The 12,705-nt window shown below is 41.9% G+C and overlaps 1 protein-coding gene across 6 annotated transcripts in view; it reads left to right on the forward strand.

The window, feature by feature from the left end:
• The first annotated feature begins 1,504 nt into the window (after positions 1–1,504).
• The window catches only part of KLHL5 (kelch like family member 5), a 57,940-nt gene continuing 46,739 nt past the window's right edge, over positions 1,505–12,705 (forward strand). For 2 of the 6 annotated variants that reach the window (XM_061471122.1, XM_061471130.1), the window contains exons 1-2: positions 4,348–4,439; positions 8,105–8,256. In XM_061471122.1, coding sequence (XP_061327106.1) covers positions 8,177–8,256 — 80 coding nt within the window. In that variant the 5' untranslated portion in view covers positions 4,348–4,439; positions 8,105–8,176. Of the gene's footprint in view, positions 1,622–4,347; positions 4,440–8,104; positions 8,257–12,705 lie in introns of those variants that run through there. The other 4 variants (XM_061471170.1, XM_061471161.1, XM_061471141.1 and 1 more) reach the window with 2 other exon arrangements.

Here is a 12,705-nt window from a genome sequence, read left to right on the forward strand (position 1 = left end):
TGTTAGCAAATTAGCTCTTCTTTGTGAGAGACTATTGCCCCTTAAGTATCTGCTGTATCATTTCTTTGTATTTTTCTGTTTTCAAGGTTAAATGGTGCTCACCCATCCTTTCTGCCCTTTGGGAATGGAGAAAATACTGGAAAATAACTGGAGGACTTTGTCAAGCAGTATGTGTATCTATCCCTTTCTGGTACAGTCAGACTTTCATCGCTGTTGGTACTGCCCAAGGTCAGACCAGAAACTGGCTATAGCATCACGCCTGCATTCAGCCTCGTGCAGTAATAGCCTGTGGAATACGTTGAGTTTGAGATTTCATGGAAGATTTTCACAAACTCTGCAGTAAGCAGATGGGGAATATCTATTTTAGGGCTATTGTGGTGGCAAATTTTAGTTTAGTTCCGGAGTTCAGGAGGCACGTATATGATCTGTCCACTCATCCCCCAGGGACACCCTAAGCTTCAGACACAATTGCCCCCAGGCAGCTCTGTGTGTGTAATGTAGCTGGATCATGTGCATGTGTGTGGCTTCACCCTCCAACTGACCTCAAAAACATTAGTTTTCCTTCCTGGGAACATACTTCCCTCCACCTAGCTAATAATTTTTGCCCAGCTGGAAGAATTAGTATTTTTGAAAACCCTGTCCTTAGGTCAAATTTAGTTAAAGTCAGCTAAATTGTTTAAAGTCAGACAGGATGAGAACAGGTAGGTGAAGCACACAGCATGTAGACCACATTTCCTTACAGAATTAGGCAAAGAAAACACTATATGCCTCATTACCACATCAAACTCACACCGCCACGCCTCAGCAATGATCTTGTGCGCCCTTAAATCAGTTCGATCTGTTGGAGGCACATCTGAGTGTCACACAGTCTATTAATTCAGAAAATTATACTTTCTTTACAAGGCAGAGGTCATCGGTAAGGTGCCGCATGATAAGGCTGGCAACGGCTGGTGTGTGTGTGCCCATTAGATGCAACTACAGGCCGCCTCAGCACCGCACGGTGCCAGGGTTCGGAGCTGGGGGTGTCAACGGCTGCCTCGTGCGTCACCGCAGATTTATTTCACTTCAGTGCGAGAGCTCGGACCCGGGGAGCGCAGGGCTTTATGGTTCTAGAAGGCCCGCAGGGGTGCCCGGGCCGGGCCGAGGCCTTGGAACCCACAGACCCCCGCCAGAGGGGATCGTCCTGGCCGCCGTTCCACTGCCCCGCCGGCAGAGGGAGCGCGGCGCGGCGGCCACAGCCTGGGGGGGGGGGGGGGGGGGGGGGGCGGTAGCGGCCACTGCCACCGCCCTGCCACGCGCGGCCACGCTCCTTCCCTGCCCCCGGGACTGGAGGCGGGGTCGGCGGTCAGGGGGCGTGTCCCCGCGTCCCGCCCCGCCCTCCCCGGAGGTGCCCGCGCGCGCAGGGGAGGGGCCAGGAGCGGGGCCCGAGGGGACCCGTTGTCGCCGGGGCGGTGTCGCCCCAGTGCCCGTGGCCCCCCGGTGCGGAGCGGGAGCGCTGGCTGCTGCCGGGCCGGGCCGTGCCGGGGCGGAGCGGGAGGGGCGGGGGGTGACGGGGCCTCCATCGCCTTTTTTCCCTTTCCCCGCCCTCTCCCAACCTCGCCCCCTTCCCGGACCTTGAGAGGTGAGAAGGGCGGTTGGGGCTCGGCAGCCAGAGGAGGGGGTCTGGGACTGCCGGGAGGGGGAGGAGAAAGCGAGGAGGAGGGCGAGGGGGGAGCTCGTGAGGGGCGGGCTCCCGCCCTGCTCTGTTCCGCCGGGCTCTCTCCTGCCGGCTGCCGCCCCGAGCAGCGCCCCGCGGCGGGGGAGGGGAGCGGTGCCAGCGGCCGCCGCTGTGGCAGCCCCGCCGGGCGGGGACGGGGTGGGAGTCTGGGGGAAGCGCGGGCAGCACGGGGTGGCTGGGGGGGGGGGCTGGCTGTCGTAGGGGGCTCCGCCTGGGGATCGGGGTCTGTCCGGCTCGGGTCAGAGCGGGGAGCCGGTAAAAGTGCGGTTAACACTGAGCCTTCAGGTGTTTGTATCTTAACCTTCCCGGTCAGAGTATGAAACAGTGGAAAACTACATTTTGTTGTGTTTTAAGAGTAGTCGGACAGAGCAGAGCAGCGACTGCCAAATCGGCATGATGGGGAGTGGTGTCGTTACACGGGGAAGAAAAAAGAAGTGTTGAACATCAAACAACCGCTGTTTATACGTGTTACTGGCTCATAGTTTTCCTTGAAGCCTTTTTGTGGCTTTAGGCTTTGAACTCCCTGGGCTCAGCGGTGTGAGCAGTGATGCAGCGTGGCAGTCCGGCTGCAGCTGAGCCGTCGGCGGCTCATCGTCACAGTGGTTTAGCAGCAATGCCTGTTCGTATGCAGTAACGCCACAGCGGGGAAAAAAGGAACGCTCGGGCTTGTTCTTTGCTTTTACTTAAAAGTCAATAATGCAATTACACAAGCTAAACTCCAAGTGCAGTCCTGTTTTCAAGTAAAAATACCACTCAAGTCTTCTTACTAGCATGAATAAGAATAAAACTTTGAACTCATGGTTATGTCAGTGTAGCTTTTGTATCTAGACAAACTATGTATTGTGAGGATGGGTCCTTTTTAATAAAACGGATCACAAGATGTATTTTCACGAGCAGTTCACCGGTTTTGCCAGAAACGATATCTGATCGTTTCTCATGAAGGTGTTTTTGCGTGAGAATTTCCAGAAGTGTATATGGAGGAATATCTACAAAAAAAAATAAAAAGCCTTGTTCTGAGACTTCGCAGGAGACTGTGTTCCCATCTTGTGTTTTTCCTGTTTTCCCCTTGATGAACAATGGTAAGGAGCAGGATATAACCAAAATGATAATAACAGTAACCCTCATCTAAGTCAGATAGTGTTTTCCTTTGCCCTGCGTCGGCTTCACTGACCCATCCCCCGAGCATGTCCTCTGGGTGGGCAGGTCGGCTACCGGAGCCAGCGTGTTTGCTCCGTGGCAGTAGTTTTTAACACATTGTGTTTCACAGAATTGCGGTGACTGCAAATTTAAAATAGAAAAGAATTCGTGTGAAGATGAAAAAAAATCTTCCATTAGACCGTTATGGTCGAACAGTGATTGCAAACTGGTGCGAACAGTGAGTGTATATTGGTGAACTTATTCCAACTCTCTGGACTTTTGTATCACGAGCACTTTTAAAAAGCTTGTTCTTTGGTTGTGTCAATCAATGTCTTGTGCTTTTTTAGTGTAATTCAGTTTTTCATGATGTGGTGAAGAAGATTACCTAATCGGACATAACATGACCCATAATGAAATTTTCTACAGCTCTGAAGAAACTGCAGTGTGATTTTACATTGCCCTTACAAAACTCTTACAATGGGAAAGCTTGCCTCAATTAAATTGCCTTTTATGATAGCAATCTTAAAAAGTAGAACTCATTAATTACAAACTAACTGTCCAGTTTTGCTTTTTTTTCCGTAAGAATATCTTTTATCCGAAGTTACCAACAAAGCAACTGCTGACCATAAATACATGTGTTAACTGGTTGTATAGCCTTAAAAAAACAATCATATGGGAGAGATGAGGCTATGTGCTCCAGGTGCAAGAATGAGGTGATGCCACTATTCAGACAGCTAGAAGGTTCTTGCAACTAGTAAAAAAGATCAGACCGTAAGAGGTCAAATATTAGGTATTGTGTTATGCCTGCAGGTGTCCTATGTTTTCTTTCACTTTAAAGTGAAAATAATCATTGCATGTAGTCCATTTGTTTGGTGCTGAGTCCAAAGTAGACACATACTGTTTCAGCAGGCTAGAGGTTTTTGAGTAGAGGTCTTACTTTGGCTAGAAAGTTTATAGTGGGCTGTAAACAGGAAAGGGTTGAGAACCATGGTAACAGTAAGCATAAGTAATTTTTATAGAGCTGTTCCATTTATTGAAGCATGTTTAGTGGTGGTACTTAGTTTTATTCAGCCAATGTTACTCTTTGGCAACAGTGTTCAGTTTAAGTGCTTGGTGTGGCAGAGCAGTTCATCACTGCTCCTTCCGTCATGGAACTGCAGCTAGCTGAAGATAGGGGTGAAAACGCACTGAGAGTCTTAAAAACCCAAAAGCCTTGCAACCCAATATTTCTTGAGAGCTTATATATTCAAATTTCATACTAATTTCCCCTCTTTCTTTGGAGTCTTTGTTAATACCTCTTAAGTTGTGGAATGAGCTATGGTGACAGTTGTGTGGTGACATGCCTTGTATTGCGTGCCTCAGAAAGTTTAGGAATCACAGGATGAGTGGAAGGAAGTTGTGTCTGAATAGAGTAAATCTGCTTTCAAGATCTATTCCCCACCCCCCAGATGGCTGGTTCTTATTTCTTTGCACTGTTATTTTTCTGCCTCTAGATTTTTTTCTGCTACCTCAAATTTTTGTAAAGAGGAAAACAAATAGAACTACGTGACTCGTGGAACACCTAGAGATCATTCTGATTTTATAGGTAATTATTGTATTTACTCAATTCTAACAGTAAGTTATGCTACAAGGAACATGACTTTAGCCCACAAAGGTACTAGGTCTTCCTTACACCCAAAATTTCATCTTTTTTATTACGTGCCTTGTGAGGGCTTCCTTCTGGTAAGGGTAAACAAGCAGGACTTGGTTTTGCATTTGTGGGTTTCACATCCTAGTGTTTGGAACATTTCTATGTGATTTCATCACTTCTGCTCTTTATCACAGCATGCTTTATTGAAGACTGCCAGAATTACTGTAAAGTTCAGTTTTCATCTTATCAAAATGCATGAGAAACCTCTTAAGTTTGAACCTTTTAATCATTATAGGAAAAGAAGGAAAAGTTGATACTGAATCTGTCAGAGAAAATAATTGCTTTAGAGAAGTGCTTATGAATAGAGGCCCACCAACTGCACAGTCAAATCTTATTGCCAGTAATACTGACTGGCTTTCACTTTCTTTCTTTCTTTTTTTTTTAGGAGGAAAGTAGTAGGACTGTTCTAAGTTAAAGTAATTTTCAAAGGGAATAGCTTTGACATTTACACAAAGCAAAGGGGTGAAAGAATGTTGAAAACATGAATACATGCACAAATCTAGCTTTATCTGAACTCTTTGTAAAGTAAAATACTGCTGAAAAAACAGAGGTGAGGGTGAGGAAAGCAATTAAATTAATTTAGGAATACTAGGTTTTACCAAAATGAAAAAATCTGCTTTCTTAACTGCAAGATCTCTCTGCTTTGGGAACATTGATAAACATATGCCTTTATTGCCTACAATTTATTCATGTTGTGATACAAATATAGAAGAGAGATGGTCTTTCTTGCTGTATCATCATCTGTTACATCACTGGAAAGTTACCATATACCATTTTTAATAGCAGATGTTGTTTTCCTGCATGACATCCTTGTCTCTAAACTGGAGGGACATAAATTTGATGGATGGACGACTCGGTGGATAAAGAATTGGTTGGCTGGCCGCACGCAGAGTTGAAGTCAACAGCTTGGTGTCCAGCTGAAGACCAGTAACGAGTGGAGTCCCTCAGGGATCGGTGTTGGGACCGGTCTTGTTCAACATCTTTGTCGGTGACATGGACAGTGGGATTGAGTGCGCCCTTAGCAAGTTTGCTGATGACACCAAGCTGTGTGGTTCAGTTGATACGCTGGAGGGAAGGAATGCCATCCAGAGGGACCTTGACACGCTTGTGAGGTGGGCTGATGCCAACCTTATGAAGTTTAACCATGCCAAGTGCAAGGTCCCACACCTGGGTCAGAGCAATCCCAGGCACAGCTACAGGTTGGGCAGAGAAGAGATTCAGAGCAGCCCTGCGGAGAAGGACCTGGGGGTGTTGGTTGATGAGAAAATGGACATGAGCATTCAGTGTGCGCTCACAGTCCAGAAAGCCAACCATATCCTGGGCTGCATCAAAAGGAGCCTGACCTCTACTACTCCTCTCATGAGACCTCACTTGGAGTATTGTGTACAGTTCTGGTGTCCTCAATAGAAGAAGGACATGGAACTGTTGGAACGAGTCCAGAGGTGGGCCATGAGGATGATCAGGGGACTGGAGCACCTCCTGTATGAAGACAGGCTGAGGAAGTTGGGGCTGTTCAGCCTGGAGAAGAGAAGGGTGCGTGGAGACCTCATAGCAGCCTTCCAGTGTCTGAAGGGGGCCTATAAGGATGCTGGGGAGGGACTCTTCATTAGGGACGGTAGTGATAGGACAAAGGGTAATGGGTTAAAACTTAAACGGGAAGTTTAGATTGGATATAAGGAAGAAGTTCTTTACTGTGAGGGTGGTGAGGCACTGGAACAGGTTGCCTAAAGAAGTGGTAAATGCTCCATCCCTGGTGGTGTTCAAGGCTGGGTTGGACCAAGCCTTGGGTGATGTGGTCTAGTGTGAGGTGTCCCTGCCCATGCCGGGGGGGTTGGAACTAAATGACCTTAAGGTCCTTTCTAACCCAAACCATTCTGTGATTTTATAATTTGTTCTGTTTTGTATTTTTCCTACGTCTCTGGTTCTTGTTAAACTTACTGGCATAGTGTATTATGTAATTATGTTCAGGGGTGCTGTAACCTTTCACTAGCTTTCCAGGAGCACAAGTCTAGAGGAATGTTGTAGTTCTACATGCAGGAATAACAGGAAGCCTATTTAAAATTAATTTAGCCCAGAGTAATAGCTGAGTACCAGCAGCAGTGTCCTTGTAACTATCTGCTGGGATGGTTCTAACCTGGAAGTACCCAACCCTTGAGACATAGTTTTCATTACAGATGATGGCAAAGTACTTGAAAATTCTGTGTGTAGTTATTACAAGGTCTTGCTTTTCTGTGGTCATTTTTGATGCATGGCCATCACATTCATGAGTTTGGGAAGTTTAGAGTTTTAGTCCATTGCTGTGCTCTCATTTGTTTGTGTTGCTCCTTATTAAACTGTTGGAAGAATTTTCAGTATTCTTATTTTATTTGTATAGATTAATTATACATTTCTTTTATATTTCAGCTATTTATTTCTACACCTCACCCCAAACCCCACCCCCCCAGCTTTTAGTTAATATAGTGAGGATTTGGACTAAATGAAATTCATCCTTATAAGCTTCTTATACTTAGAAACAGATATAAAAATAGCACTTTGGTATTTTTATTTCTCTGGTCCCAAAAAGCAACCTGGTCTAGTGGAAGGTGTCCCTGCTCATGTCAGGGGGGTTGGAACTTGATTTTTAAGGTCCCTTCGAACCCAAACCATTCTATAAGAAAATGATTGTAGGATACCTGAGGAGCCTGTTCCAAGTTTATGGTTGCTGAGGTGGTACAGACTTTGGCAGTCAAACCACTGCCACTAACTATAGTAATCATCAGTACCGACAACAGGACAATATTTCATGTTACATTAGTCCACTAATGTGGGTTTTCATTCAGTGTGGGCACCAGAACCTGTTTCTCACCCTGCATTGCTCTCGTCAATACCAGGTATTTTAGTATTGGATAGCAGAATGATGCATTTGGTACCTGATGCCACAAGCTCAGTGCCTAGATAGAGGTTGGGAGGTACCTGCTTAAGCTTGTTGTTGTCTTCTGGCTTTACTCAAGTCTGATAAAAGCACAGGGTTAGAACATGGGAATGGAACTCAAACAAGTGTCACTTGGTCTTCCTTCAGGTTCCCTGAGATTCATCTCTGCCTGCAAAGATGCTAACACCATTTTATTTATCCTCTCGCTTGTCTGTTTAGTAGCCTTTCCCAACCAACCTGTTAGCCCAACAGCAATGATAATCAGAAAATTACTATCATTGAGTCACATATGTATGGCATCAGGTAATTGAGGAAAACAGTCCTTTGTGACTGACATGTTTTTTAGGGAACAATAGGCTTTCCTTAATTTCTGGTCATAAAGGATTGACCGCCGATCAGGCTTTTTTTTTTTTCCTTTTTGCCTGTTTTCCATTTCTTTTTCTCCTCAGTCAACCTATATCCTTGTTGGTACCTACCACCATAGGTAACATCAACACTTTTCTGAGCTTTAAAGATTATTAGAACTGCTAAGGTTCCTCAGAATTTGCTTTGAGAACAAACTTTTGGGTTTTGGGGGTTAATTTTCCATTATTTTGTAGTAGTTCAAAATGCGTTAGCTCTACTCACCAAAATAGCCAGCCTCTTCCAGATTGTCAGAACTTTTAGGCTGGGCCTGCACCTTTTCTTCTAGTGGTCGTGGAAGTTAAAGAATTTGAAACAAATGTCAAGTGTACTCTGGAGAGAAGGAACTGAAAAGGTCTATCACTATGGGAGAAATCCTTATTCCTGTTGTACTGCAAGGTAAAATGACTAATTACCAAGCAGAGATGCTGATTAGTAATTATGTCTTGTGGACTTACGCAGTTAGGCATTTTTCCAGAGGACGAATTTCTGTAAAAATGAGAGAGGTATTGATTTCAATCTGTTCAGAAGAATACTTTGCCAATTAATTACCTCAATTCTAAGTGATGTTAAAAATCCTGATGTCTTCCAGAACAACAGGATATACTTGGAAGAATAGGTCTTAGTAATTTGGATTCTTCCAAGAGCATCCATCAGATTGTCAGAATTAATGGAAAACTGTTTATAAAATTGTATAAGGCTGTTTTTGTAACACAGTAAAATTTAAGGTAGAACACTGGCTTTATCTCTTCAAAAATGTGTCTGGATAGACTTGCCCCACTGCCTTAGCTGATACTTTTGTCCCTATAGTCAATATATGTTGTATTGACTCTATTGCAAAGAATGGACTTCATTTAAAAATTAGTAATACTTTAACCAACTTTCTTAAAATTTGCAATGCTTTCCAGTTCAAGAAATTGACATTTAAATCAACATTCTGCTGTATTTTATGAAAACTCCTATGGCCCTGTATTACACATTCAGTGGTGGGAGCAGTTCATGAAAGACTATATCAATTGTTCTAGACATCCTTTTAGATATAGAATGTAAGCTCCTTTCTTACCTAAGGGATAAAGACCTTTTTAACTTTGAGAAATGTCACCCTTTACAGTTTCAAAAAGCCACAGCTTGCCCAAGTGTTTTGCATAATTACAGCCTTTTAAGCCTTTGAAAAACATCTTGAAAATGTAAGGTGTTTCTCATGCCCCCACTTACTGGATTTTGTATGGTGGAGAGGAGGAGCAGAATGTGTCTTACCTAAAAAGAATGAAAGCCTAAGTAACTAACAAGAGTGCTGTGGGTAATGTTCTTAGACCTGTTTCTAATAGTCTCGCCTTAATTATTTCTTGTGGGTTGCAACTGAAGACTTTTTGTTCAGCTAGATAGGCTGGCTGTCTCCAACAACAAAGCAATTGTCACCTTGGCAAAGCATTACACCAGTAGCATTGGAAAGGATGATATTAAATGAAAAAGCAATTCATTTTGTGAAAGGCTGGGTATTATGAGGCCAGAACAGTGATTATTATTTCTTTCATTGCTCTTTGTTTTGTGATTATAGTATTATATGTTTGTTTAAAAAGGAATCCCTCCCCTCCAATCTCTGTTCTGATTAGAATTTAGCCCTGTAAGAAAAGCGGCTCTGCAGGAAATGCTTTCTTTACTAAATAGTACCCAAGGTACAACTTTATTCTGAAATGCCATATTAATAGCAATTACTAAAAAAGAAAACACAAAAGACCATCTTTTGAAGACCTAAACACAGAACATAGGAAACAGACTTTGCCGTTGTAAGTTTTCAGTTGAGTGAAATGTTTCTATTTTTAAACTATTTCTGCTGTATCTCCCTCCAAATAGTTTCCCAGAAGTTCTCTCTTCTCACCTTTGTTTTTTTTTTTAATCAGTTTAGTTAATAGACAATATATTTTAAAAGGTAGACTTAGATGGAGCAGAATGTATTTCTTATTCTTCCTTCCATGTTTCACAGATTTTTTTTCAGAACAAGTGAGAAAGTGTCGTAGTGTGATCTGCTTATGGTTTTGTAACCCTTTCATGCTCAGTGTAGCTTATTGGTTTCCCTATTTGCAACTGCAGGAACTGTTTACATGCAACACTTTTGAACACTGACTTTGAATAGGAAGATCTTGCAGCCTGTCAAACTACAAGCAGTTTCACTTTCTAAGCACCTTTTTTCTTTCTGGCACTTTTGAATCTGTTTTCAGTATACATTGCTCATAAAAGGGAAAGAGCAATAAAAGAAGAGAGAGGAAAGAAGAGGGTCTTTATACCCTCCTGCTCTCAAAAATTTCTTTCAAAGTATGCTAAGCTGTTGTGCAGTCATAGCTATTTAGAACCAAAAGGAGAGAACTGCATGATCTCAAATGTCTTTTAGGTTTTTTTTTTTAAGTGCTGGTTGTTTCTCTGATGTGTCTTCCATCTCCTCTACCTCCCTTTCTCCAATATGTTACGAAGCTGTAAGAGGATACAGGTATCAAAAATTACACATGCTCTGTAGGCATGATGATATAATCTGTCTAGTACAGATCTGAGTTGATTTGGGTGGAAATAGTATCCTTCATTATAAAACCCCCCACAATTCACACCATTCTTATGCTTACTGTAGCCTCAATTTCACAGCCAGCAGAACTTGTCAAAATAAGGTTAAAGTATACCCATAGAACAGATGAAATATTCACAGCACCTGGCTATGTAGTATGGTCTACCATAAGACAAGAATGAAGTCCAGAGTTTACTAACCTGAACTGTAAAGAATACAAATAGTAATACGGCTGAACTACCAAATTCATTTAATATTTACATTCAGTATGTATGTGGTGAGGAGACATGGGAGAAGCTCACAGGAAGATGAGGTTTTTGTCAGTGGTTTTGGTGACTGGATTGTTTGTAAGCAAGTTCTTACTTGTTGCCAGAGCAGATGTTTTATGTTAACTTTTGCACAAATAAGCTATTAGCCTGACAGTTGCCTTCCAGATAAGTAAAGCATTCTATATTGGTTTTTCATTGTATCTGTATGCATTTGTCTTGCAGATAATCTAAAATATTCTAATACTTTGAACAGAAGTACTCTTGAATATTTAATGGTCACTTGGTCCTTGCCAAAGATGAAATCAGGGTTTAAATCTTTCTCTTTTACATTCAGTAAGAGAAATGATATTTTAGATGTAAATGTAATCACAAGCTTGTTCATTCAAGCTATAATTAAAGCATTAAGAAGCTAGAGCATTTAATGATGTTGTAACTTGATGAAGCTTAGCAAGATCTTCACCAAGAACCACAGCACTTTAAACTTGGGAGTGTATCCTGAGGAAATAAAAGTTAATTGACTAAAAGTACAAGTTTATAAACATGTGGGCAGATCAGGTGGTAAGTAGTAGAGCTTAACTTTTTTTGCACCTCCTCTCACTTGTTGATAAAATCTTTTTTTCTTCAAGAAATACAAATTTAAATTGCACTGTTGCATGGGAAATTGGCTGATGTTTTGACCAAAAAACAGTTGTACTTAAAACAGATTAAGGGATAGTTTCAGTAAATATTCAAGCATTATTGAAGCTCAATGGATGATAAATACTTTTTATAGATATTGAAAGCTAAATTAGGAATTCTTTGAACTTTGAATGAATGGGGAGGATATGTGAGCAAATGACTGTAGACAGTCTGAATCTTGTGAGATCCGTATGCAGTAGTACAAGATTAGTTTTGTATTTACCTAAAGATTTAGAGAGGAGAGATAGGAGAGAAATTAAAAAATAAAAATAAAAACCAACAACAGCAATTCCCACTGCAACAAACAAACAGGAAGACCAAACACAGGGGAAAAAGAACAACAAGCATAATGGTTATCAAATAATAAAAGTTATTTCTCAGTTATGCCTTCTGTCAGTTTAGCCGCCTGAGTTTTCTCTTTTTTGAGCACGGTACAGTGAACCTGATACCTCTTGGAGTGCCAACAGTTTGCATTACTATCTTGTGTTCCTTCTGGCAGTTTATTGCTGTTGTCTACTTCACTATCTATGCAGAACAAAAAACATTTTAGGATCCCTGTAAAACGAGGTGTGAGGCACTAAAGGTGGGGATTAGTATGTCTCTTAGGATAGTTCAGCAGTTAACTCTGCAAGTTCTTTAGTGATTTAAAAGTTTAATAGGTAGTCTAGATTTCTACCATTGTTGCCTTCTTTCTCGAGGTCATTTCAGTTGTACACAGCTGTGGAAGGGTAGGAGCTCATAGTTGCGTTTGAACAACCAGATGTTGTGATGATTTCTGTTCTACTTTGTTTCTGAATCCTAAGTTTAAGTGATACACAGCCACTCAAGCTAAGGCAGTTGTGCATACTAAGAAGCAAAAGATCAGCAGCTTGTGAGTCTCTAAGGTTTCCAGACAAGGTGGCTTTATGTCTGTTGGTTTATCAGTTCCTCCCTAGTAATATTTCTGTCTACTTGCCAATTCCAGTGAAGTTCTGACAGAATGGAGCTTTTATTTTGTTTAAACTTCACGAATTTTATTGTAACATGAAAAAACCTAACATTGAGGTACAACGTCTGTAATTAAAGCAAGTAATACAACACATTTTATTTTGTATTTATAAACAAATATATGTATAATCCAATTTAAGCATCGCTGGGACTATTTGATTATAAATACTGCTGTCTGGTACTGATCTCTGATTTCAGTGCTGAATTTCAAATTTAGAGTTAGTGATGTAAATGTCAGTTGTAATGGAGAAATAAGATGAAATTGGGTTTCCTACTCTACAAGATAGTAATTTCTAGTAATGTATATCTGTCAGCTGCTAGTGTGTCTAATTATAAACAGGATTTTTAGTAGTGATTGGT

This window comes from Pezoporus flaviventris, unplaced genomic scaffold (assembly GCF_033815535.1).
Source record: "Pezoporus flaviventris isolate CSIRO_AGI_PZ_B2104156 unplaced genomic scaffold, CSIRO_AGI_Pfla_v1 ptg000002l, whole genome shotgun sequence".
NCBI lineage: Eukaryota > Metazoa > Chordata > Aves > Psittaciformes > Psittacidae > Pezoporus > Pezoporus flaviventris.